The 25,940-nt window shown below is 41.0% G+C and overlaps 1 protein-coding gene across 4 annotated transcripts; it reads right to left on the reverse strand.

Annotated features, from left to right (window-relative positions):
* Window positions 1-678: 678 nt before the first annotated feature.
* PPP4R3B (protein phosphatase 4 regulatory subunit 3B) lies at window positions 679-25,940 on the reverse strand. 4 transcript variants are annotated; one of them, XM_075706804.1, is made up of 16 exons: window positions 25,799-25,940; window positions 24,610-24,665; window positions 18,296-18,394; window positions 16,056-16,676; window positions 12,531-12,608; window positions 11,590-11,706; window positions 10,279-10,395; window positions 9,766-9,897; window positions 9,167-9,269; window positions 8,063-8,104; window positions 7,206-7,364; window positions 6,340-6,509; window positions 5,050-5,189; window positions 4,394-4,578; window positions 3,720-3,922; window positions 679-2,884 (listed from the first exon to the last, which is right to left on the reverse strand). In XM_075706804.1, the coding sequence occupies exons 1-16, from the start codon at window positions 25,938-25,940 to the stop codon at window positions 2,789-2,791; spliced, it is 2,460 nt and encodes an 819-aa protein (XP_075562919.1). In that variant the 3' UTR covers window positions 679-2,788. The 4 variants fall into 4 exon arrangements, with proteins under 4 accessions (XP_075562919.1, XP_075562921.1, XP_075562918.1 ...); XM_075706806.1 differs by having other exon boundaries at window positions 3,720-3,844; window positions 9,748-9,897; XM_075706803.1 differs by having other exon boundaries at window positions 9,748-9,897.

The following is a 25,940-nucleotide window of genomic DNA, read 5'->3' on the forward strand; positions in this document are numbered from 1 at the left end:
TTTGAAAAATCTTGTGTACTCGTTTGGCTTTGACAGACCTAAAATGAAGCGGGGAAGGGAGGTGGGTTGTAGCTGACTGCAACAGTAACTCGCGTTCAAAGAAACCACCCGACCAATTCAAGTTCCATGTAACTTTTTATTAAAATAGCATTTATAACTGATACATGTTGGCAGATGTTCTGTTCTTTTCCAAAAAAGAGTGGTAGCGGAAGGACCCCAGGCAGGGGCACGCGGCTGCCCGCAGGCAGCACCGACCAGGGCAGGCTGGGGAACGGCATTGACAACAGCCCCAGACCAAAGCCAGTTAAAGAGTGCTGCGTGTCACCTTCTACAGGGATTTAAATTTTATTTTTTTGAAAACGGGACATCTAATGCCACTTTACACAGTCTTTTTCTAGTAACTATAAAAATTCATGACATTCTTGTTTTTGCTGTTTAAAAAACCCCCCTCCTGTTGGTCTGAACATATTTTTTTTTAAAGCTCCTGACAGTACTTCAGGGAAGAGCTGGGGCGGTGGGGAACGGAGCAGGAACTAACACGCTTCAGGCGGAGACGCTCAGAGAACTTGTGGGTAGCTGTTAGTGGGGACAACTCGGGTCCGCAGCCCAGGCGACGCCGTTTTTCAGCCTCAGGTTAGCAAAGGCACACAGCACGTCACCCTGGGAGGCGCGTGTGCGGCGCTGGAGGAAGTTAATCATCGTTACCGACAGAGAGAAAAGACTCATCGGGAAGAAAACCAGACGATCGGCGGCGGGAGAGCGAGCACACGGCGCCGAGACTGCAGCTACGCTTTACCAGCGAACACTTCCACGGATCCTCTGCGTCCGGAGCTGACGGGATGTTTCATTGCACAGGTGAAAAAGAAAGGAGTCCCGTTCTCGGCTGCCCAGAGCCCACGAAGGGCAACGCCGCTGTCCCCGGGTCCACGCACAGGAACCGTCATCCGTCGGAACGCTCGCGTCTAGCTTACGCGTCGCGAAGAACTCGCACGTTCCCTTTGGGATAGCATCTAGTGGTATAGAGTTACTTTTAAAACCGCACGGATAACTAATCTTAAAAAATAGTCTAAAATGGCCACATTTAAAACTCTGGGTTAACTTACCGTGTACAACAAACCAAACCAAAGCAATAATTATGGAATTACAGGGTCACTTTTTAATTCCTGAATTTTACAGTTCAGCATTAATATCACCACATGTATACAAATGGTGTAAAACAAGTACAGTGGTATTTTTAATACAAAATAAACTTCTGTTTTATGGAAAAAACTATACTTCATATCTACACAGACAGCCCATCTTTTTCCAAACAATAGCTAAAATTAAAATTAACTACAAAAAAAATCTCCAAAACAGAGAAACTGCTTCAGTTTAAACTATTCCAGGAGAAATGGACCCATAACACATATTACAAGAGCGATCTATGCGGTGGATTGCAGCTGGTTTCATGTTTTAACATTTCTGACACATTGTTGTCGGGCAATCTCCTCTCACTTCATCATGATCTCAGATCACATACGGGCAAACTAACATTAAAATATTTACAGTTCACTCGCTGCTCTTGAAAATAAAACCTGGACCGTTTGCCTCTCTTGACTCGCCATCAACTCGCCTATTTTTGTCGCAGTTGGCTTACCTACTACGTGGAATGTGCTTTTGTTTTTTAAAAAAAAAGCAGCTTTCGGATTACACCTGGACTCAGGTGCTGCTTGTTGATTCTGCCTCAAAGACCAGTGTTCTGTCAGTAATAATTCCGTCTTGGTCCAAAGTGACTTTGGTGTTATAACGCCGCTAAATTCATCGCTATGAAAAACCTGTTAGTGTTTCCTCTCGCCACCTCAATTACGCAATTTGAACTCGCAAACGGGGAACTGGCTTGCTGCTCCGAGAAGAGACAGCTCGTTTAACGAGACAGAAAGCAACTCGAATTCGGGATCTTCCACAACGTGAAGCTGACAGCTATTCGGGGGTGCCGCGTACAGCACCGCTTGGACCCAAGCAGCTCCTGGAGATATTTTGGAAGCGATCGTTCCTTGGCATAGATATTACCGGCTGTCTAATCGAAAAAACAAGCAAACCCATCCATTTTGAATCCAGCTTTTCTCCTCTTGAAAAATACAAATTAAAACTTATTTTTAAACTGTTTTAAACAACTCAACATGCACTATAACGGCAGCGTCCCTCCCTCCAACCACGAGAAATGCGATTTAATGGTAATAAATGGTCCCAAAATCTGGATTGTTCTTATGCAGAGTTAGTTCTCCCTTAAAATTTGTTTAAAAGAGGCATTGCCAAAAGAACACAACTGACAGCACCATTACAAAATTAAGATTACTGGGTTCAAAATTTAAGCTTTTTTTGTTTTTTTTTTTCTCTCCTAGTTCCGTTAAACACTGGGGAAACCCTGCAATATTTTTTAAAAAGTGTTTACCATACCTTTCCCTCCCCCTGCCCTCCCGACACCTGAGACTTTCCTTGCTGAGAAGCCATCATCCAGGTTCTGTGAATACTAACCCACTTTTTTTTTTTTTTTTAAAACATTTTTAATTTTTTTGACAGCCTGAATGGCAGACTCCTTCCTTACTAGAAAGATAAGTTCCTTGGAAGCTTTGTGTTTACAGAACTAACCCTTTCTAGCTGATATACTGAGTTTCTTTTGCTACTCCTTGTATTATCTTATGTACCCATGGGAGAAAGCTTTCTGAATCAGATTCTTTTTAGCTCTTAAAACAGTTGCAGCATTTGAAACCCCATAATAAAAGTTTTTATTCCAAAGTTTTGGTTTCATTTATGAACCCAGACGAGGTCTTTTCCTTGGAGATGTCTCCTCCTCTTCATCATCATCTTCATCGTCAGGATAATCCACTAGGCCAACTAGACTTCCCTGCCAATTTAAAAAGAAAAAAAAGAAAATCTCACATTAAAAAAAAAAAAAAAACACAGAGGAATGTGTAATTTCAGTACATAATCCCCAACCAACCTGTCTGGGACACACAAGCCTGCGGAAAGTTTCTTGGTGATGCCTTTTCCATTCAAAGACCCATTTGTCTTGAGAATGTTTTTGAACCTCAAGGTTAAAAAAGTACTGGAACTTCCCTGCTCCTCTGGATCTGGCCTCAGAATTATTTAAAAAAAAATCACTTTTGAAGCTCCCAAGCGGACAGTCACAAAAATCTAACGTGTACAGCGTGCATCCATTTTGCTGGTAAGGCTTACGTGTGTGCAGTAAGATTTTTGCCAGGCTTTTCTGTAGCCTCTCAGGAGCTTGCAGGCTAAAGACTGAAATAACGCATGCCTGTGCAAGACGTAATGGGGGTATCACTTACTGTATTTTGTCTGCTTATAAACACTTACTAATTCCCTGACGGGGGGTGGGGGGGCACTAATGTAATTCAGAAAAAGCAATCTGTGCACACACGCAGCAGCTGGACAGATAAAGCCAAGGAGCGGGAGCAGTTAAACTAGGCAGAAGACACGAGGTTAAACTGTGCCAACCAGATCACCAACAGACTCCAGTCCCACCCATCCACTATTTGCTTAAACCTTCCCCAAAACCAGCAAGGGTTTAACTAGACAGGGCTCTGGATGAATTTGTACATAAATAAGATACCCTGCCTCAAGGCTAACGCTAGCCTTACCACATTACAACCGGTAAAGCCTCATTACGCTGCCCCGCTGTCCCAAGCGAGGACAGCAGCTTTTGTAACAAGGTCTCCCACCTTCGTGGCCGTCACCGCTGTGGTCAGGGTTGCGTTCTTTGAAGAGGAGCCGTTGGAGCTTGCTGGTGACGTCTGAGCTGCCACGGATTTACTGTTTGCACCGTTTGCACCATTGGCTGCGCTGGCTGAGTGGGAAAAAGTGAATTTGAATCCCCCAGCTGAAGTCCTTTTTGGAAGATTCTCTTTGTCTTCACTCTCCTTAGCTGAGGGACAAACATTTTCATACTTAAGTATCAGCTGTACACCATGGAGTACAATCCACATCACAGCATAATCACAGGGCAAGAGCTGCCACCTTTTTTTTTTTTGTTTTTAAATTCGGTTTGAATCAACAGCTCACCTGCGGACCTCATCCAAAGCACGCCAGCATTCAAACCGAGAGCGGCACGGGTGCTGTGGACGTGGAGACACGGCTCGCTCAGCGCACACAAGTACATGCAAAGTTTTGCTTTCGAATGTCATTGAAACTAGATGCACACTTGGAGCAATTTAACTCATTATTTTAATCCTAAACTAGCTTGCAAAGACATGTTAGGAATTCATTACTTAATTACGTGGAAGTCCCTTACTCCCGCTTACGATAGAGAGCACAAGCAACTGCTTTGTTTCCACAACACTCCACATATCTGCTAAAGAGCACTTCCAGTGCTGACAAGCTGAAATTGAGTAAATACCTTTTTTAGTTTCCATAAATTTTTCATAGCTATCTGGAAAATCATCCTCCTGTTTTGACTTCTCAACCGGAGGGACAACAGCTTCACCTTCTTCCTCTTCATCTTCATTGAACCACATTTCTTCATCCTCCTCTAAGGCTCTTGCATCTCTGCGAAATCTATTGCTACGCAATATGGATGGAACACTGTAGGAGACACACGACAAGCGATTCAAGTTCTGCCTGCCCTTTCAGCCTCGGCCAGGGATCAGAAATGGCTTCTGAGGCTTTAAAGTGAATTCAGCGCGTTTGAGACGGCAGTCCAGCTCCGTCGCCGCGTCTACCGTCAACGCAAGCTTCACCAAAACCCCCGCTGACAGTGAGGCAGACTGAATCCTAACTCTGAATGACAGAAGAAGATTCTCCTCTTCATAAGCTGAGAGTTTTCCAAATGTAACATTTACTATACCGACAAATATGAACCGTACTACGGTAGGCCACAAGGAAAGTCAGACAGGGGTTTACTCTAATTGAAGTTTTCACCAAGAATGAAAACCAACCCCAACCCCAGCCTTCTGCTTTTTCTGCCCTCTAGGAAAGAAAAGAACCAACCAGCAAGTAAGAAGAGACTACATAACTGCATTCAGTAAGTCTCAGAAAACATGAACTGGGTTGTACCTGTTCAGTTTCTGGTTTTGTCGGTCTTTTTCTTGCTCGTATTTTGTCTTCAGTCCCTTGAATGTCTGAACATATTCGATAGATTCAAGTGCATTATAAAAGTTTTCAACTATATGTGCAATAAGGGACTTAATATCTTCCTGCATAAGAAGAAAACAGGGTTTCAGTCTCAAATATTAACAGGCAGAAGTTCAGAACGCTTTACAGTTCAGTCTGAAAAGTAAGCGATTCGTTGTCCAGAGTCAAAACATTATTGCAAAGAACAAATGTGAAGTAATCAGATTTTTCCTTGATAAAAAAGCTGCAATCTGGAAATAATTATTAAATTTCCCATATAAATGAACAACATACTCAGTACTGTCCCAATTCTATTTGTGATAGTTTGATTAAACCATGATGCTTGCTATCCAGGATTAAACCTTCTGGAGAAAAACAGGAGTTTAGCTGTGCCCTGCTCTGCCCACGCGTTTTAGCACTCTTTCTAGTCCTCACTAACTACAGCGGCACGCGTGGGATGAGGCACCTTTTGGTCAGTCACCCTCTAACAAGTCTCACCGCATCAAGCAAATCTTAACTTTCAGACCACGCTGGCCAAAGTCACCTTTTCTTGCCAGAAAAGACAGCAGCTACGACATCCTGCGACTAAAAACTGCCCTTCACTTTCGCAGACCACAGAGATTCCCCGAGAAGACTCCCACGCATCAAGGCATTCACAGTGAGTAGCTCAGGAGCTGTTGCAAGCCCTTGTTTTCTACCCCAGCAATACAACAAACTGGGCGCTCCTGCTTGTCCCGTCTGTCCTGTCCACGTACGCATCCTTCTCACAAACGCTGCTGTTGGAAAAGCTACTGACTGAGAGCTGACACTGTCTAAGAAAGCAGGTGTGTAGGATTTTAAAGGACAACGATCATCCGAATTTATAGTCAAATCAATCTCATTTATAGCCAGTAATACCTAGACTTACTCACATAAAATTTCAGTTAACTCCTCACTTCAAAGTTTAGTCCAGAAGTGCTGTCGACCACTTAAAAAGAATTTTATCTGCAGGATACAGTCTTTTAACACCAACTTATATGTAAACAAGGCCCTACGCACACTCTCTGAAGGGACCATGAAGTAGAACAGCACGAAGCGGCTTACTGGCTCCTTTCTAGTTAGATATTTATCTATGGGATTTTTCCTTTGCGATTTTAAGTAGTAGTAACACTATTTCAAGGGCAAGGTTCGCATTTTGTATTTCGACCCGAGATGCCACATACGTGTAAGAGCTGAAGAAGCTGCTGAACTTACCACTCTGATGAATTCGAACAGCTCAATCACAGCAGAGTTGAGCAGGTTGTACCTAGTTCCATTATCCAAAAGAGCATTTATAACTGGTTCAAACAGATTTCCCTTGGTGATATAACGGTTATAGAATTCATCTTTTAGGCCAATTATCCTCCTCATAAAGCGGAGAGCACCTATACGAAGAAAGAAATTCAAGAATTTAGCAACAACACACCAGGGCTCCATCTGCTTCTCTGGCAAAGAGCTGAAAAACCCCCTGATATTGCTGAGAGGAAGATGCACCCCCAAACCAAGAACATTAAAAAGCACTTTCTGAAAGTTCAGAAAAAACATTTGCTGACAGGTAGCCTTTCTTGCACTGACTTTCCTGGGTATTTCAATGTGATCGGGGTCCATTAATTCCTTTTTGAAATACAGCAGCAATAAACTTCAGCACATATGAAGTGAAATTGTTAGCTCCTTCCTGTGCGTTCACCTCCCAGAACCAGCCCCTATTCTTTAAATACGGCTCACAAAATTTCATTCACCCTCCACAAGGAGCGCTAGATTTATGATGTTATTAAGAAATGACAGTATTTCCATTTAAATGAGGTAAGACAGTTGATCACAAATGATCCTTACTGTCATAAAGACTTGAAAGGATCACCGTGGGCTTCAAAAGATACAACAATTCTCCTCCCACCATGAACTGCATTGGTCTACATTAACAGACATCTGCTACCTGTTTTTCAAAATTACTTAACAGCTAGCCAGTAATAAATAGGAAATTAACGTGAATTTTGATTTTAAGCATACACTTTTACTTGTACGCATTCCACACGGTACATACAAAGCCTCCAAGAAGGAAATCACAACAGCTCCATACTCACACAAGGCCAGAAATGTGTGTTTTGAATTCATCAAGACCAGTACTCTTCTTAGCAAATCTTTGTTCATAATGTAATTCTTGATGTGATACGTGTGGTGTTCCACACAAAAAGTAAGCAGCTCCAAAATTAAGGCAAGTAGTTGTGCCGTTTGGTAATTATCTACAAGAAAAATTAATGCCTTAAGTTATACTAAAAAAACCCCCAAAACCAAAAAGCACTGTCATACACCAAATCCTCACCAAGCTCAGTCACCACTACAGTCCCTGACATGTTTTTAGTGGCACACTGGATCGCTTTAGGAAACGGGACATTGCATCAGAACAAAACATCACACACAAATTTGCCTTTTTTTTTTCCCCGCCAAGCCACAAAAATCACCCGGAACTGGCAGTGGAACTTCTTCCAGGGATCAGCAAGTTACCGGCTACGGCAATCCAGATGAACGCTATGTACTTAAAAGAGGAAAGCCAATCAGCCCTGTGCTCATGTGAACCTCATTAGCAATGTCTTTTCATAATGCTCAAAAAAGAAGCCTGCACAGATAAAAATCCAAATTGTAAAAGCTCAGCTATGTCTCTTTAGTACATATTCTACTAACATTGACTGAAACTTTCAGTAGCAAGGTAGACTAGAGCGGGGAAAAAAAAAAAAAGTGAAACCTGGTAACTCAAAAGCAGATGAAAATGTTCCTTCAGCTTCCTGTCATCTCAAATGAAGCAAAGCACCTATATCTATTTCAACAAGAAGTATTTAAAAAAAATAAAATATGGACATACCTAATTTTTTTTTGTTTTGTTTTTAAGACTAAAACCACCATACACAGCAAATTTTAAAACTCAAGATCAATTAAAACTTACCAGGACAAATTGTATTACTCTTAGTTGACCCAACTACTGCATCTGATAAATAGAAAATAAAAACAAAAATCAGAAGAAGGTTTTGAAGGCACTGTAAATATTTAAAAGAAGGGAATAAACAATCAATTCTACCAGCTGTTCAAACTTTTCATCAAATCAAAAGTTTCTGTAAGCTACATGGAAATAAACACACAGCAGGACACATGCTGGATGAGGTTTCCATGTTCAATTTACATTACAAAGTTTCAAACTCAACTAGGCGAAAATACCTAATCTAATACTTAGGAATATTATTCCTACCTAGCCAAAAAGAAAGCGCCTGTTCTAAATTTTTCAAATAATATTATAAAATGAGTACTACAGATACTCTAGGAGTTTCACTTTTGCATAAAATGCATAAAACATTTCTCTTTTGACTTAACACTTAATATGAGGAGATGGGTAAGAGGAAAGAAATGTTTTTTACCAAATAGGTATTGGTTTGATTTAATCTCTTGAAGGAAGTCTGACTCGAGAGGCTGTAATGATGTTAAATTTCTGTTTGTAAAGCACTAGAGACAAACTAGTGAGCGTTATTTGCGTGCGCCAAACGGAGCATTTCCCATTCATCTACTGTTATCAGGAAAAATAAAAAAAGAAACAAGATAAAGGAGCTCCAAGTTGTTTGTCTTTGAATAGATTTCTTTCAGCATTTCTACACGATAGCCAAGTGAAAACTAGACTTTGGAGTGTATCACCTGAGCACACCTGATGCCTGGAATCACGTAACCACTGATGAGTGTCACAGCATTTCTGTGAACTTTTAGGAAAAAGTACCTGTGAACTAAAGACACTGCTTTACAGCAAATACTCTCTAAAATTACACTAGCAGAACTAGCGTACAATTAACAATACACATCAAGGAGATACGTGTTTTACAGAGCACAGCCTACAGACACGTTCTCATTCAAAGCTGCGCTAAAGGGCTATTACGACTTCTGCCCACAGAACCCCTGTCACTGAGGGAACAGCAGCTTTCGGCAAGCGTATCCCCGGCTTGCCTCAGAGGCTCAGTGCTGTTACCAGGATTGCAAGATTTAAAGGTGAAAAAAACAACCCCATTACCTTTTTCACATTTATCTTCTGATGTATTAGCCAGAAGCGGTGCAGTAAGAACATGCATACAATGGTTGTAGAAGAAATTGAGAAATTCACTTTTTTCTGTTTTCTAAAACAAATATAACTTTATTAAATACTCGCATTTGTATACTTCCTTTCAAATAAGAAAGAGTAGCAGCATAAAAGACAGCCTACAAATAATTCTGTCAGCTCCCTCAGGTCTGCCTGTATCTCTTTGATTGGTCCTGCACCATCATCTTCACTCAAGTAAGACATATTTCTGTATTTTGGGAAAAGATCTGACCTAGCTACCACCAAAAATCCCCACCATGGATGCAAATACGCTATTTCAGTCCCGGAAGCACGGGACTGCTTAGTTTAATAAACGCTTGCACAATACTGCACAGACATACCTTTCATTACCAACAGTTAATGGACATTTCAGCTTGTTTTTTAGCTTGTTTATATTATCAACCATACACAACACTGTCAAAAAAGAATAAAACTCTCTTTTTTTATCCTCCAACCACAATAGCAGCAATAAATATCAGGCTTTTAGTTTTGCTGAGACAGTAAAGTGTCTTTACCCCTTTGTATTTTCTTACATTAGCTGTGGCCAACATATTCTCTGGATCTATCAGAGTACGCAAGAGCCCCATTAACTGAACAGCTCCCCCAAGTTCAGGATCGGTATCGCAGATCATCTGCTCAATGACCACGTTGATGAGGAGGATATCCTGCAAATAAACCAACCAACCAAAATAATTAGACACAGTTTCAAAGTGGAATGACCTCCCTAGTTTCTGTATTAGTTTTTTTTTTTTTTTAAATTTAAGTGAAACAGAAAAATTGAGCCGCACTGGAGTTCTGTCAAGCACAACCCTCCTCACCTAAACCCACTGTCAGGCAGACCTACAACCTTGTTACTGTAAACACATGGAACACCAATACGCTCAGAAATTTTTGTACCTTAAATCTACTTTTTCCTATGTTTCCAGTATCTACATTTTTGGTCTAACTATATCCCAAGTTCTGGAGAGGTTTGTTGTTTTGCTGTTCCCCACCCCGTTTGCTCTAGAACTAGTATATTCCACAAACTTCACAACATTTTTACTTACATCATCACTCTGCTGGGCCTCTTGCATTACAAATTCTCGGACCATGGATGGACTAAATTCTACTAGATAAGAAAATATATCTGTAGCAGCAGATCTAACTTGCAGATCATCCATTCCCTAATTAAAAAAAAAAAAAAGATTGATTTATTAAGAGTAAATCAAGTTTGGCACTTATTATCAAGAAAAACTGCAAAGAAAGTTACATGTTTTGAGAACATTTTAGTACAAAAATTTCTACGATAGAGAGAGTAAGACAGTTACAGGACAAAAAAACCACCCAAAAAAACCACAACAGCAAAATCTTTTCCCCATGACTTCCCTCCTTTAGAAAGAATGCAAGGGTTTCTGTGAATTTGATAGCCCTAATTTAGGTAGGAAACACTTATATCGTGCTACTTGCTATAATATTTAAGATGCTAATATTCTGTACCCATTACCCACAGTTTGATTTTGTACAAAAGACCAACTGTACAAATCAGTTTGTACAAAAGTTTCTGTACTCATTTATAGGCAACAAGAATTAGTAATTTTCCTTAAGGTATGCGATCTTCTCTGATAACTGTACAATTTCTAAGCCTAAAATATTAATGTAACAGGAAATATCTGGACTGGTCTAGCCCTGGAAAAGAATAATAAGATTAGGGTTCATCTAATCATTGAACATCCATATGGCTTCTACGTTTTCGTAACAGTCAATGTCCTTTGGTAAATTCACCAGTTGTTACTCTAAGAATAGGAAAAACCTTGAATTCAAAGTTTCTGAGTAACAGCAGCACTGACATATGAATTGCAATGGTGAGGCAGCAACAGCTGCTTCAACCAAAGGAGTGTAAGAAAAAAAAAAATGTTTTCACATTGCTGATTAAGATAGATTAATCTGCTTTGTACCTCTGAAAAGACAGGATTACGTGCTCTTTTGGATAGCAACACGCTAGCAGCTCAAGATTATCTAAAAATACTTCTCTGGCACTGTTCCAACAGCAGCAACAACAAGGGGGGGGAGAAAGTTGCCGCCACATGAGAAAAGAGCATCTTTCAATTGTTACACTACATCGTCAAAAGGACTGCATTTACCACGGACTTCATCATGCGAAGTAAAAATAGAAACAGCAATAAAGTTAGGCTACTTCAGGAAACAGTGGACATCTTTTGGATTCTGAACGTTACAATAAACGTCAACTTTCAGCAGAACAAAGCTGTTCAATCAAACTTACACAAAGGTGCTGAGCCGATCTGAAAAACTGGTTGAATAGCTGTGGGCTGGGTTTTTTTTGTTCCTTTTATAAAAATCCGCTTGAAGTTTTCACTTACCATTACAATTTCAAGAGCTGGAAGAATTCCCAACTTCGCCAAAGTTTTGAAAAATGCATCTCTGTTCTGAGGTTGTAACGTCTGAGAAAACGCGCAGAATTCCTTGAAAAAGTTAACCTATCGAATAGGAAAAAATAATTTAAGGTATATTTGATTCAAGGTAGATCTGATTCATTTGATTCAGAGATTTCTACTCTCTGAAAGTAGGAAACTGTTATAATTTGTATCAGAGTTTGTGTACTGGCCAGTTACGTGCTGCCCTGGAAAACGATATTACTCTAGCCCTTTCTCCTCCAACCTTCAACAACAAAGGAAAGCAAAAGAAAGTAAAACCAAACAAATTTAAGAGGTTGAAGTTTACCTTGGAAAGAGATACAGTCACCTTGTAGCTATCTTATCACACCTAGCGTATGAAGGATTTATACTCCTGTCTGGCACGCCTTTTGTTGGACAGAACAAAGATGCTTCCCTTGCTGAAAGTGAGATTTTCACAAGGCAATTTACGCTGATAAACGTGTTCAAGGATAAATAATGTTTGTAGTAGATATATTAAGGGACTACGGCTAATCCTCAGTCATAGGACTTAAAAGATCTTTTTGAATGAGTCAAGTACAGTGAAAAAAGCAGTGTTTAGATGACAAATGTAAGTGATACGGTACGCTGAAGAGTACTTGGGAGAAAGCATACCTTTAAGTCTAGGATGTCAGCTTAGTGCTAGCACTTTCTCAACAATAAAATAATTATTTAGAACAAATAAATTGGAGCTTACCTTGCAAGAAATATTTTTCTAGTAAGTACCCAAACGAAGACTGAGCTACACTGGAAACGATTCTGGGGTTACAGAAACACCTCAATGACTGCAGATCTAGCAGAACAGTTCAATATTTCTACTTAATCTCACAGTTAAAGCATTCAAAGAACTACTAAGACCACTGGCTTACCAATTCACATCGTTTGTCATCATCTGTAGCTTCATCTGTTAATTGTGCAAAAACTTCAGACAAAAATTTCTCGTCTTCCTGCGTAACACATAAGGAGAACACAACTTACACAATGCATCTTGAAAATTAAAACATTGATCTTTTTTGGATCCCACACTGTAGAAAGTCAAACTTAATTTAAGCTTAACTACGATGCTTAATTATGGACAGAAACGCATGCATTAGTAGATTTGGTAGATAAGGTTGGTCGGGTTTTTTTCTCCACACCTGCATTATTTTATCACAAAAAAGGGAAATGCAAGAGTACACATTCAGGAGGATCATTTCCAGCGTACTGCTCCAGTACTGATTCTGTGCAGCGGAAGCAGGTCCAGGAGACCAGAACCAGACGTTGCGCTGAGCACAGGTGAGGGCTGCTGAAGGCTGCCTTCTGAGCCACCAGTCTCCGAAGAACGTGCCGGTTCCTTTCCCTCTGTGCCACGCCACCCCCTGCGGTTTACAGCTCTGCCCTACCCCACATACTCACCGTAGGATTTGCCACACACCCCCACACATCAAAATTACAGAAAATGGCAGTCTTTGTTCCAGGCTCCCTCCCCGCACTGCGCGTGTAACCTTCCAGGAAGGCAGCCTAGACGCTTCTACACCAGAAATTGCCAATCAAGATACAATTTTACCGTGCTGCACCTCTGCTGTTCCCACTGCACTGTTAACATCGCACGCGTTATCAGTTACCCTATTTCGGAGCTGCAGCATTGCAAACATTTTTTCAGTCCACCTATGCAAGGGTGATTAAATTCACCTGCAACACGTTTGCTGCAGCCATGTCCCCATTAAACCTTACTCTCAATAAAAAAAAAATTGCAGAATCTCAGCTTTTCCAATCTGGGAAACTCTTTTGAGTATTATTTGCTTTTCATATGCAGATCCTCTACTGCCAAGAGATACTTATTTTCAAGTATATGTAGGACAACATTTCACTTCTCGTTAAGCATTTCAGTTGCACCACTGCTTAATACTCAAGAGGCGCAAGAAAAACAGAGTGAACATCATCATCTCTCAACTGTTCGGGCGCTTTCTGCCCTCTCCATACATCGATTTCTCCCTGTGCTCCTTCACATGGGCCAGAGTGGTAGCATTCTCTCAAATCAAATGTCTCTGTTATCTTTTAAATACAACATAAATCTTAAAGCAAGTAGTAAAATCTTAAAGCAAGTAATAACGTTATGCTACAGCATTACAAAATTATGGATCACTGTACTGATTATAAACCTTACTTATGCACTGAATAAACACAAACAGAATAGCAGCTGTCTAATAAATATATATAAACATTACATTGCATAATGTAGAGGGTGCTTGCTTCTCTGTTTTTCTGTGTGCTGCCGCTAAAAATCGAGGTGCTTTATTAGGCTAACGTAACACAGAATTTTTACAGTTACAGAAATGCCAGCCAAAGGCTCACATAATTTTTTTCCTGAAAATTTTAAGACGTGGAAGAAGAAGTGCTTTACAAACGATACCTGGAATCAACATCAGAGAGAGTTGCAACATACACAGACTTAGTAGTTTATTCTAAGCTTTGCTGGCTTTAACAGCTTAATTAAGCCTGTTTAAAAAAAAAAAGAAAAAAAAAAGGTACCACAATCAACAACAGATAGGCTAGAAAATCCCCGCTACAGAACACTTGGCAACAGAAATATCTCTCGCTCGTGTAAGGCTGCTGCAGCGTAGGCCTGATGTCCGAAAGCACGGGATGGATCTGGGTTTGTTTTCCATGCTCTCGGTTTCCCACGCGGCTGCCCTTCCTCTACAGCAGCGCTGGGATCTACTGCTTCGCAGCACGCAGAAAGGAGCTTTACTGCCGCAGCAAACACAATCTGCTGCTCCTATAAACTGCGTTCTCCTAGGGAGCTTTGCCAGCGTATTTAGGGTAACAAGACTTCTAAGTTGTTCACCAAACCCCAAGGAGCTTTAGAGTTCTTGTGCCACAACAAAAAGCTGATTTACACCATGGGACTGCGAAAACAGTCCTGAACCTGAGGTCCATACTACCATGCAATTTTCCTCAAGCGTCTTATCAATAACATCTCTTCCATGCGTGCTTTCTTCTCAGTTTGCAATTCCCAAGGCAGGTCAAATGATGTAGGCATCAACATTATTTGTAAATCAACACGCATGTCTCAATTAGAGTCTTTAAAAACAGACAGGTAAACCTACGTGCTACGTACTCCCTACTACAGCAAAGACGGCAGTGACTGAGAGTAGCAAAGAACTGTCAGACGATTTCAGAACTTTCTTCAAAGAGTACTAGAGGTAACAGGAAATAACAGTTTTCTGTTAAGGCACAATTCAACATTCAGTACAGTAAAACTTAAAATGAAAAAACCGCCGACCTTTACACAGTTAAAAATCTCTAAATGGAAACAGGACTGTGGCCTCAGGAGAAGAATACCGAATTTATTTTTTGTTTTAGGAAAGTAATATACGCAAAAGAATAAAAAGGGAAATCTTTATTTAACACAAAGTCATTAATTTTGCAAGTGAGATTTACTTTTTAGTTTCTTTCTGCTATTCAAACAGCCCAAAAGCTTATTCATGCACTTCTCCACAATTCTTTAGTTTTGACTTTTTTCCCCAGTCCTCTATTGCATTCTTTAGAAATATTCCTTATGGCAATGTTATTTCTCCAGTGCCCTTCTCTTGCCACAATTTTAACTACCCTCCTCTTCTCCTCGATACACCTTCCTATTTCACAGAGACTATCCGCACTCAAAACCAACAGGTTTGTCACGTTCTGATCTACACAAATGTACCATTTGTCTAAGGACGCGGATCAGAAACAGAATGAAACCACTTTGGTACCCATTAGTTTGCACAACAAAATATGAACTGAAAGCACCCAAAGTGTCATGAAGTTCACACACAGCTCTTTACCAAGGCTCCTTCCACGCTCCAGCTTGGTTGTCACACCCAACTACTTTTAAGCCTGCTTCTGACTACAAAGTATGCAGTAAGTTTTTTCATACAGTAACATGTTGGCTTATTGTTAAGTATTACTTTTGGATATCAGTATGAAGAAAAAACCCCAACGAATTACTTTATTAGTACCATAAAGTAATAGTAGTATAAAAGGAACGGTTCCGAACGTGCTCTTTTTGAATCACAAATTCAGAATTTTTTATAAAGACATCACAAATGTCCCTGATATACAATACAAAAAGTTGCTTGTTCCCTAAATACCTATACAAAACCAGCTCAAAATGTGTATGTTGCTTGTGAATCAAGAAGAACCTTTAACTGTTTACAACCCATTAAAAACATATTTATATACTCACCTGAAAGCCACCATTTTAAAAATAAAAAATAAAAGGTATCAGAAATAAGGGGAAGCATTCAAAACATTATGGAAATGAAAGTGTGTATGATTAACTTACACAGCGTTAAAGAGCTGTAATCAATTTCAAAACTACAGCTAGAGGTATCTATACATAATCCATCCATACCATATTAAAAACCACTTACCTGCAACATACTGACAATCTCAACTTTGTTGAAGAAAATAAAGGAAGTGAGAGTAGAAAGAAAATTCTCTTCAAAAACAGATGGTGTCGGCAAGATGATGTCCTGAATATACTGTACCCTGTAAGTCTGGTGGATTTTTTGCCTGAGTTCAGAGTCTGTTATAGGAATAACTTCCTTAAATTTTGCTGTTTTGGTCAAGAACTCCCTGTGCCGTTTTGGCTGAGCCAAAGAAGGATCATACTCAAGGCATCCAACAACATCCATAATACACTCATCAGAAAACATCACCTCAAACAGAGTTGCTTTGTTGAGGAACAAAATTCCTCTAATAATTTCATACAAATGATGTAAGCCTTCGGTGTTCTCTAAATTCTCGCAGACTTGGAAAAGCTGTAATAGTTTTTTAATATAGCCTTCATTCTCCAAGGCCAGCGCTAGCTTTTCTCTGCGGATGGGTGAGGAGAGAACAGAGGTAACTAGGTCAGCAATCTCTTCAAGTTTGTTGAGTTCACAAGTAGGAAGGTCGATCAAAGGACTAGTTTCAGGCATTTCTTCTATGTGTTCCTCTTCTGACTCAATAAGGTCCTGCGTGACTTCCACTGAAGGATCCTTGCCTTGAACCTAAGAAGAGAGCGCGCACAATTACCGTCTCATCCCAAAGTAGGCATAAAAATTATCAAGTCAATAACTGAAATAACATGTGTGTAAGCATTTTTATACCATCAGTTGCCTGGAAAGTGTCTAGCTGTGCAGAAGAGTAAGTTTGTGGCCTCTAAATTCCACAAAGTCACTACTGTTATCCTCAATAGTACACTTGTCAAAAAATCAAATCAACCAAAACCAATCCCTAACAGCATCTGTGCAATCAAGAAGTCTGAAGCACCTTAGAGGCAAGCACAAAATCTAAAAAGAAAAAGGAGGGCGTAACAAAACCTTCTTCCAGTGTCTCAAACAGAAGGGTATGAAGCCTTAAACTCGTAGCAAGAGCCCACAGCTATACCAACATTAAGCAAAACCTAACAAAAAGACCAAGAACAAAGGCAGGAAAACGTCACAAATACCAAAACTGAACAAGAAAAGAGGGAAGCAACTGTGTCCCACTCTGCGCTTGCCTTCCGCTTTGTCTGCCCCTCTAACTCCTTTCCCCGGTCTTCTGGTACATCCTACACTTCTCGTTCCCCACGTTGGTCCAGTTCTAGAGCGTGTAACCTCCTGCTGTTAACTCCCTCGCAAAGGGTCACATCTCACGCAGGAGTCTCAAAGGACAAAGTGGGAAGAGTTCTGGAGTCTGATGAAAGAGCCTAAGATTAGCCTTAGGGTTTACATTGTCTGATCACACGAAGACCTCCCTCTCAGACTGGTCATCAGGTCAGCCCCACTTTAAACCCTGGACTGTTTATTAGACGCATGTAATTGCAGTTACTACAATCAGTTCCTTTCAACAACAGGACTTCAGAACTGGCTGAGAAGACATTATACCCCAAAACACGCTAAGATTAAGAATGCATCTAAATTGCCTAGTTTGTTCAAAGGAAACTTCTAGGAAATCCAAGTTCCATGGTTCTTTAGTTAACAGCTTTACATTGCAGCATTTCAAAATCTGAAAAGGTTATGATAAATTCCAACACGAAAGCCCAGGTTTCTTCTCTTAAGTACACATCGGTGCAACTCCTCTGACTTGTTACTTCCAGGGTTGAAAGTATAAAATCTAAACTGTTTCTTCATAAAACAATGAAGATCAAAATATCCATAAGACAGACAGTAAGACGTACATCTTTATGGAAAAAAGTATCACTGACATTTTTGAGCTCATACAGCAATGGCACCTCTTTGTCTGTCACAGTGAAATATCTAGCCCCTTATGCATTACAACACGTTTTCAGTTCCACCGCGCTCCAACAAGCCAGCTTCCTAAGGCTGCCTGGGAGAAGGACACTTAAAACATGGTATTCTGGCATTCCCCTTTTTAATAAAAACAGACAACAAAAAGCCCCTAAAATGCCTAGCACCTGAGTTTCATCATTACATTGATTTTTCAAAAGCGCGAAATTCAATTACGAAAACAGTAAATACTGTTCTAAATAGGGGCAGCTTAAGATCTTACACAGAAAAGCCAAAGAAAATAATGCCGAGTATGTGCTTATTTTACAAGTAGGTTTAAAAATTACAGCACAAATACATGAAGTCACAGGAGACACTAAAACATCTGGAAGAAACAGAATATGTAAAGTTAACTGTACCTGGCAGATTTTTTCCCAAATTTCATCACAGCCGGCTTTTTCTTGAAAACTCAGTGCTAAATCATAGTTTTCTGCTTCTGACCAAACAATCAGGGTGTCCTGTTTAAGACAAACACAAAACCACATTTGTTTCTGAAACAGGTTTACACTGCATATTAATCTGTATTCCGTTAAGTCATGTGTCTAAAGAAGAAATAATTTTAATTAAAGTTACACTTGTCAAAAAAGAACATAAGACACTAAAATATTAAATCACCTGTTCTGCCATAAGGGACATCACCTTTCTTTTTTGCTATTTTATGACCACTACCTTACATGTTATATATTTAAATACACTATTTTTCATATCCAAAACACTTACAACGGCATTTTTCCTGCAACATACTTCTGAGCCAACAGTCTTGAAAAGGGAATGCACACATTGTAGGAGATTAAGCAAACCTGCAATATAATTTAAGCCTTTTCATATTTAATGAAGTAGAAACAAACCCCCAAGACTACAGCGTTTCCTCCTCAGAAAGGGTTTAATACAGCCTTAGCAATGTGAGAAATAATGCCTAACTAACGTTAAAATACTCTTTTCTGAATTAAGAGACATACAGCCTGAATAATATAAAACTCTTAAGTTCTTACTAAAGTTACAAACATCTTGCCAGCAGGTATTTTCATTTGAACAAGTTTTTTTTCCTCTGTTACTACTGTCTCCATCAATGCAATTTGTGCACTTGCACAGTGTATCTGGAAGATTCGCTAGAATTTTTGAATTGACTAAAAAGGGGTTTTTTTTATGAGGTTTTATTAGGATACTTGCTGCTGTACTGTAAGGAATGTAAGCCTGTGCTTCGACATTCAAATATACAGTTCAGATTTCTACAGTAAACTCATCTTCACGTTAAAACGTTCAAACTGAATGGTTCTCTGTTAACTCTGCAGTACATTTTACAAGCTCCAGCAAAATGGGTCAACATTCCGCCAAATTTATTGACTTCCTGAACTGTTACTGCACCTATTTCACCTTTTTTTTTTTTTTTCCCCAAACACCAGCGAGCCCTTGCTTAATGGTCAGTTAGGTAATTTACTTCCCACATTTACAAAGGTCATTATTCACCGCACAACTTATCAAGGCTTGTTAAGTCTTTACCTTATGCATCACTTCTATTGTAAACAAAATATTCAGAGTGATATCTTTAAGCTTAGCAACCAAACGCAAACAAATATCTGACTGGCTTACAGATACCTGATATACCTTAAGAAACTTCAGGGGCAACAAGAAACAGACGCTGCCGTTGCCCCCTCACGTCTTTACCCCAAAAGTACTTCTTGACAGGAAACGATGAAGCTGATTAATTACTATCTGTAAGGTGTTCACTATGCTAAAAGGCCAATCCATGACACAGTATCATACAACTACCCAGTCACCATCCTTCACGGATCCACCAAAGACAGACGGACAAAAACGTAACGAGTACCAAGCGATCATCGCTACTCTTGAACCTACAGTCAATCAGCATTCCTTAATTGTTTTCGATCAAAATCCGGTTAGTTGAGGTGGTTTAAACAGACCTTTAACGCAGTTATCTGGGCTTACACAGCTCAGGGAGCACTCCTAAGTTACTTCCACTGGCAGATGTGAGGGGACTAATGTTTGGGACAGGACTGCTGGCAAGCAGCTGGCATGGGACAGCAGGCAAACTCTTCCATCAGCACAACTACCTGAGAAACACACGTCTGTCTCAACGCACACAACTTACCAGCTGCTACAAATATCACTCTGGAACATGAATGAAGATCAGCATCGCTGACACAGCAATAATTCTTCATTTCTACAGTAATCTTAATCTCTCAATATCCATGCATAGCTGCGTGTTTTGAGGGTTTTGTCTTTGCTTTTTTTTCTTTAAAAAAAAAAAAAGCCTAGCATAACATCTTTTTCTTACAGGAAGACTGTTGACAAGTGCCTACCAACAGATCGGCTTCCCTCTCCCAAAACATAATCACAAGCCACACTAAAAACAACAGCACTTGCACAGGCTCAGGGGTTTTTTGTTTTGTTTTCCCTTCTGTTTCTTTAAAGGAATATGTAAAAATAAAAGTTTTCCCACTCTGGAAAGAACTCAGCTCATTGCACTACAGTTTTACTGCTGTTCATGAGAGTCATCTGTTTATACTACAGTGCCCTGTATTGCACTTGTGTGCTACAGTCACAAATATTAATAGGTAGTCTCCCTGCTTTCGGGCTCCGATTCACGTGGGCAAATGGTACAGCTTCATAGAGCTGATCTGGTTTTTGCTTACAGCTGTCCACCCCCATCTCCAGCTCGGACAGCGGAGTCTCCATGTTTACAGTGTGCCATTTTAGAGTGAGCAGTTGAACTGGGCTTCAAGGAAAAAATAATAATTGTCAACTGCAGGCACTGGAAAGTCTGATCAGCTCCCTGATCTGGTTCTCTTTTAGAGATTAATAAAAAAAAAAAAAAAGAATTCTTAAGGACAATTTTATGGCTGTTACAGAACTCAGAATGTGGAATGTTTATCTTGAGATGTTCTGTGAACTTACTGATGCCCTGACACTCAAAATCAATACACTTCCAGGTGAGCTGAGACTCAGAGGTGCCTCAATGAACGAAGGACACATACATAAAGAGGTCCTATTCACAGCCCAGAATGATTCAAATACGAGATACAGTAACTTAAAATGACTGCATGCATCCATAGAGACTGCACTCAAAAATTTTGTGAGAATTCTCCAGTTCCTGAACGGTACTCGTTTCAATCTGTACTGCCCACACAAAGCAGAAGTTATGTAAGCTTCTCCAGAAATACTTCTGAAAGACTAAATGATAGTTTCATCAGAAAACCATTGCCCAATACCAATGTAAAATCTACTCATGTGGCGTACGCTCCCTGCATGACCTACGACAACCCACGAGGACCACAGGCAGACATCTTCCTAGCTGCTGCGACAGACTACATGAGCACCCGCAATGCTGCTCCGTCGACGAGCAACAGCAACGTTCCTCAATTCACTCAAACACAATGTAAAGACGAACAGAAGAGATTAATTCAGAACAACAATTTTAAACAGAGAGAGTAGTTCAAATCCCTCCTCAGTGTTGGTACTGGTTTGTACAACGTCTGCCACTCCACCTCTCCTTGTTCCTGCGCTGGCCCCTCAACCCCACCTACGCCAGCACAAGCGCGCAGACGGGGGAACACACGCCGATAAAAATTATTCCAGCAAAAAGAGGTATTTCAACTGAATCAGTTCCTACATCTAACCCGGCACACAGTAACACGAATACTCATGCTGGCATGAAAGAGGAGTGAAGCAGCCCCCTGGCAACTGCTCAAGCTGGCTTTAACAGCACCCCTGCAAATGCATTAAATCCCGGCCTCAAGCAAGTCCGCTTTTGCCTCAAGCAAACTGTGCTGTTGTCACATGAGTGATGGCAACTCTGTGCAAAGGACAGCATTTGCATGCGTTCTTCACCTCGGATCTGAAAACGGATAGATGGCACCTAAAGAAGAGTTAACATCAGAAGGCAGCGTTCACAGTAAGGATTTCTGTAGCAGTTTAAAGTCTTACAGCCATGGAACTGAAAATTACCGCCTTCGTAACCCAGCTGGAAGAACAAAGCACACAAACGGATCCATCTGATTTCTCACTGAAGACGCGCTCTTCTGCCAGTTTTGCCAGGGAACAGTAACCTCAAGCAGAGGGTGGAACAACAAATGGGTGTGGTAACAACTTTTTAAACTGCTCCTGCTAGAGCCTCCAGAACACATCTGACCCTGCCCTTTGGCCCATATGGGGTGTCCAGTGGAGATATGTATCTCTCAAAGCCTATGCCCCAAAATCCAGGGAGATCTAAAGCTCTTTAGGCTCTCATGTTCTTTGCATACGTGGAATTAGAGATTTTTTCATGTTAGCTACCAGGCTGCTAAGCATACATGTCCAATCCAAGTCCTATTTCTCTTGAGAAAGAGGTGACGATTATAGTACACCTAACACCTCGACAGAGTTGAATTCTGCACGAAAGCTAGTGACCACAAACACGATTCGAGGAGGCAGATAACAGGCCTGCCCTGTTTACGGTTAGTCAATATTTATAGTACTACGCAACTAAAAATCAGGGTGGGTTTTTTTTCTGCAGAATGATGGTATGCAAGTCACAACTTAAGTGACTGCTATCCTATAAGTCCATTCAAGTAATTTCTATGAAGACAGATGTGTAGGCAGGGTGTGTACCCTTTCCACCAAGCTGCACCATCTTGCAGCTTTCCCCAAACCCAAGATGATCAGCACCTTAATGAAAATCTGCAACTGAACTCTGGCAAGTGGAAGAGAGAGCTCTCCTCCACACTGCCATTCGCCTACAAGCACCTGCCCTGGGCAGATTAGTACAGCCTCGAGTCTTCATGCTATCTACGTAACAGACTGTAACACTAAAATAAGGACACTGAGGAAAGACCACCTCTCTTCATCTCTGGTTAACCAAAACATTTTGCCTAAACCTTTCCACCATTTTAAAAAAGGATCTGTTCCCAAGATGCCCAGGTTTGAATACTACAATGTCAGGTGAGACTGAAATCGCACAAACTGAGAAGCATGGGAATGCTACATTAAGGTCTGCTTTTTTGCTACTCTACTCAGAAAGAAGCATGTAAAACTTGAGGACAAAGCTCTGTGAACTAAAAGCTGTATGATTTCAGAGGTCAGACAAACCTAGAACCTGTCTCTGGAAATCATCAATCATTATTCCTCTTCAAAAAAAACCAACCCAAACCCAAACTTCCTCAAAAGCACGAACAGGGAAGCAAACACTTTCAGCCACGAGGACACAAAAGCATTGGAATCAGTAACAAAAGCCAACCAAAATAAACCTCAGCCCGCGTTTTTCAAAACAACAACCTACAAAGACTTCCACAATAAAAATGACAACAAAAGCTACGCAAGTCCCTTGAAATTTTACTACCGATTAAGTAAAGGCGGCTTTCAAATAATCAGTTGTATGAAGTTTCAGAAAACATGCTGCAAAAGGAAGCTATTTAAAACTTTACAGCAACATAATCTGCATTCGTATTTCATTATGTATTACTTTACTAAACAGGAAGCAGTTCAAGGCTCTTGACTTTAAGAACCCTGCAGAGCTCCATAAAGACCGTCCTCCTTCCTCAGCATGGCCCGCCCAAGGAAAGCCTACGACCGTCATCCACCTGACTAAAACCACCAATATCTAATGAGTGAAAAGTGGAAACCACAGAAAACAGAGCCTTCTGAAAAGCTAGGCCCGAGACTCTGACTCACTCCTAAGCTAAAGGCAGCCAACCTGTGCTCAAGAGCTAACACAGTCTCTTTCCTCAAATTATCGTAACATAACTTGTCACCTTTCCGTTGGGGGGGGGGAGAAAAAAAATCAAAACAAACAACATCCTTGAAGGTTTGTCTCTTCATGATCTAGGAAGAACAAAATTACTGTTTTCTAGTGCTGAAACGCTTCTAGATACCGTAACGGTGAAGAGCAGTATAAAACACTGAACAAAAGGAACAGAGAATCTACTGTAGAACAAAGGAGCAGACAGAAAAAAAACCCAGTAATAACCACGAGAACAATGTAGGCAGAGACACCAAAAATGAATGCAGAAAAAAGGAAAAAGCAAAAGAGATTTAGTAATCTAATTTTTTTAGTGGATTAAACAAAAATGACCTCTTAACATAGCTCTCAGCTGGTTTACTACTTTGTTTTGCAGAAGGCTTACACACGGGAAAGGCAATCATGCAAGTAAGCTTCACCATGGCTGGTCACTTCACTTACGTTAGCAGAAGTTTTCAAGGCTTAAACCAAAAACTAAACAGCAACAAATGAAAGAAGCCCCACAAAGACAAATTCCTTTGTGTTATTTCCAGAAAAAGAACTCAAGAAGTAAATACACTCTAACAGAGCTAGCCAACGTTTTGCCTTCCTAGTTCGGCAATTATTTCATACGGCCTGGGATGAGAGACAAAAGTTACGCATACGTGTTCCTAACTATTTTTCCTGTAACAATTCAGTATTTTCCAAATTGCATATATTCTCTTCAAAGACTTAAGTCCAAATCGGTTTTTTAGGAGACCAACGTTTCAATTTCTAGATTGTAAAGTATTACAGCACCTACAGGCTTCTAAGTGAGTTTTTCACCTCTATGAAAAACACCATCGACAAGCGCACGTCATGCCGCTTTGTTTTTTTTCTGAAAAACGCAATCAGTTTGAGCATAAAACAATTCCTTAGCACCAGTAATCAGAAAAAATGAAGCCTAGCAGTAATACTTGCCTGCTGTTTTTGATACGCAGTATTTGGATTTATCTTCGATTCTAACAGTAGTGAACCTGAAAAAGGTATGAAGAGATATTGACTGAGTTTAACAAAATAAACATCTCCATGCATCTTACAGCAACCGCCCATGTGCCAGCCAACATATGCTCAGCTTAATCCGTATCTTCCAGAAAGTCCAGAACCACCTTCTTTAAACGTAATTCCCTAAAATAAACCAGGTAAGACGGAATTCAACATAAATATCCACTTTAAAATATATTTTTCTCTTCTAATTTAGACCAGAATTCTCTGTGGCACTGTTTTTCCTCCTGAAACCTGGTGCGACAACTAGCTTGTTTAAAGGCCGTTTAGGAAACCTATACAAATTTGCACCAGGTAACACGCTGCCCAGCATAAAAGCAACTGGCCCACGTGGCTTCTGCGGGCAAAAACATTTTTATTTCCTTCAACTGCCCTTCAGAAGTGAATCATCTAGATACTATAAACCCCGGGACTTTATCTTGTGTATGCAAGTAGTGTATGTAGCCTGGCAACAGCTCCAGAGTAATTTATATCGGTCTTAGGTGGTTTATTTAGCACATTAGCACCTGTCGGCTGACAAAGTGGCTAGCATGTACCCTCCCCCCTCGAAAAGAGACCCTTAAGGTGACTTTAAAGTGCAATAAAACACGAGGGATGCCACACAACTCGAAGAGAATCGGGGAATTTCTAGAGGAAAAAACCAGCCAGCCAAACAACTTTTTACAGTCGCAAGAAAAGGGAGGGAAAGAGCACTTCAAAAGCGAAGAGAATTATTCTGAAAGCGAACAAGATGTCGACACGCCTAACAAGTTCATCTCTATGGAGTCCAAAGGAGATGCAGCCGGCCAGGGTGACTGCACGGGGGAAAGCCGAGGGCCGCGGCGGCAAACGCGGCTTATCGGGGGAAGGAAACTTCGAACGGAGCCGCAAGCCAAAGGAGAGAAAGGGGGGGAAGAAAAGCAATCGTCCTCCGGCGGCTTCCCCGGGGAAGGCGGGGAGGGGAGCCGCCAGCAGCCGAGCCGGGCGGCGGCGGGTGTCAGCGCGGGCGAGCGGGGCGGCCGGAGCCGGGCAGGGCCGGCGCGGCGGGGAGCGGGGGGGGAGGCCCGGGCCCGGGCGGCGGCAGCGGGCGGCCTAGGCCTCCGCGCAGCCCCGGCCACGCTCTCACCGTCCGACTCGGCGCGCACCAGCAGCGACATCCCCTTGAGCCGCTCCACGTAGGTGGAGGAGACGTGCCCGGTGCCCCTGTCGTCCCATTGCCGATCCTCGTTGAGGGTGTAGACCTTCACCCGCCGACGGGTGTCCGACAT

The sequence above is a fragment of the Pelecanus crispus genome, chromosome 3 (genome assembly GCF_030463565.1).
Source record: "Pelecanus crispus isolate bPelCri1 chromosome 3, bPelCri1.pri, whole genome shotgun sequence".
NCBI lineage: Eukaryota > Metazoa > Chordata > Aves > Pelecaniformes > Pelecanidae > Pelecanus > Pelecanus crispus.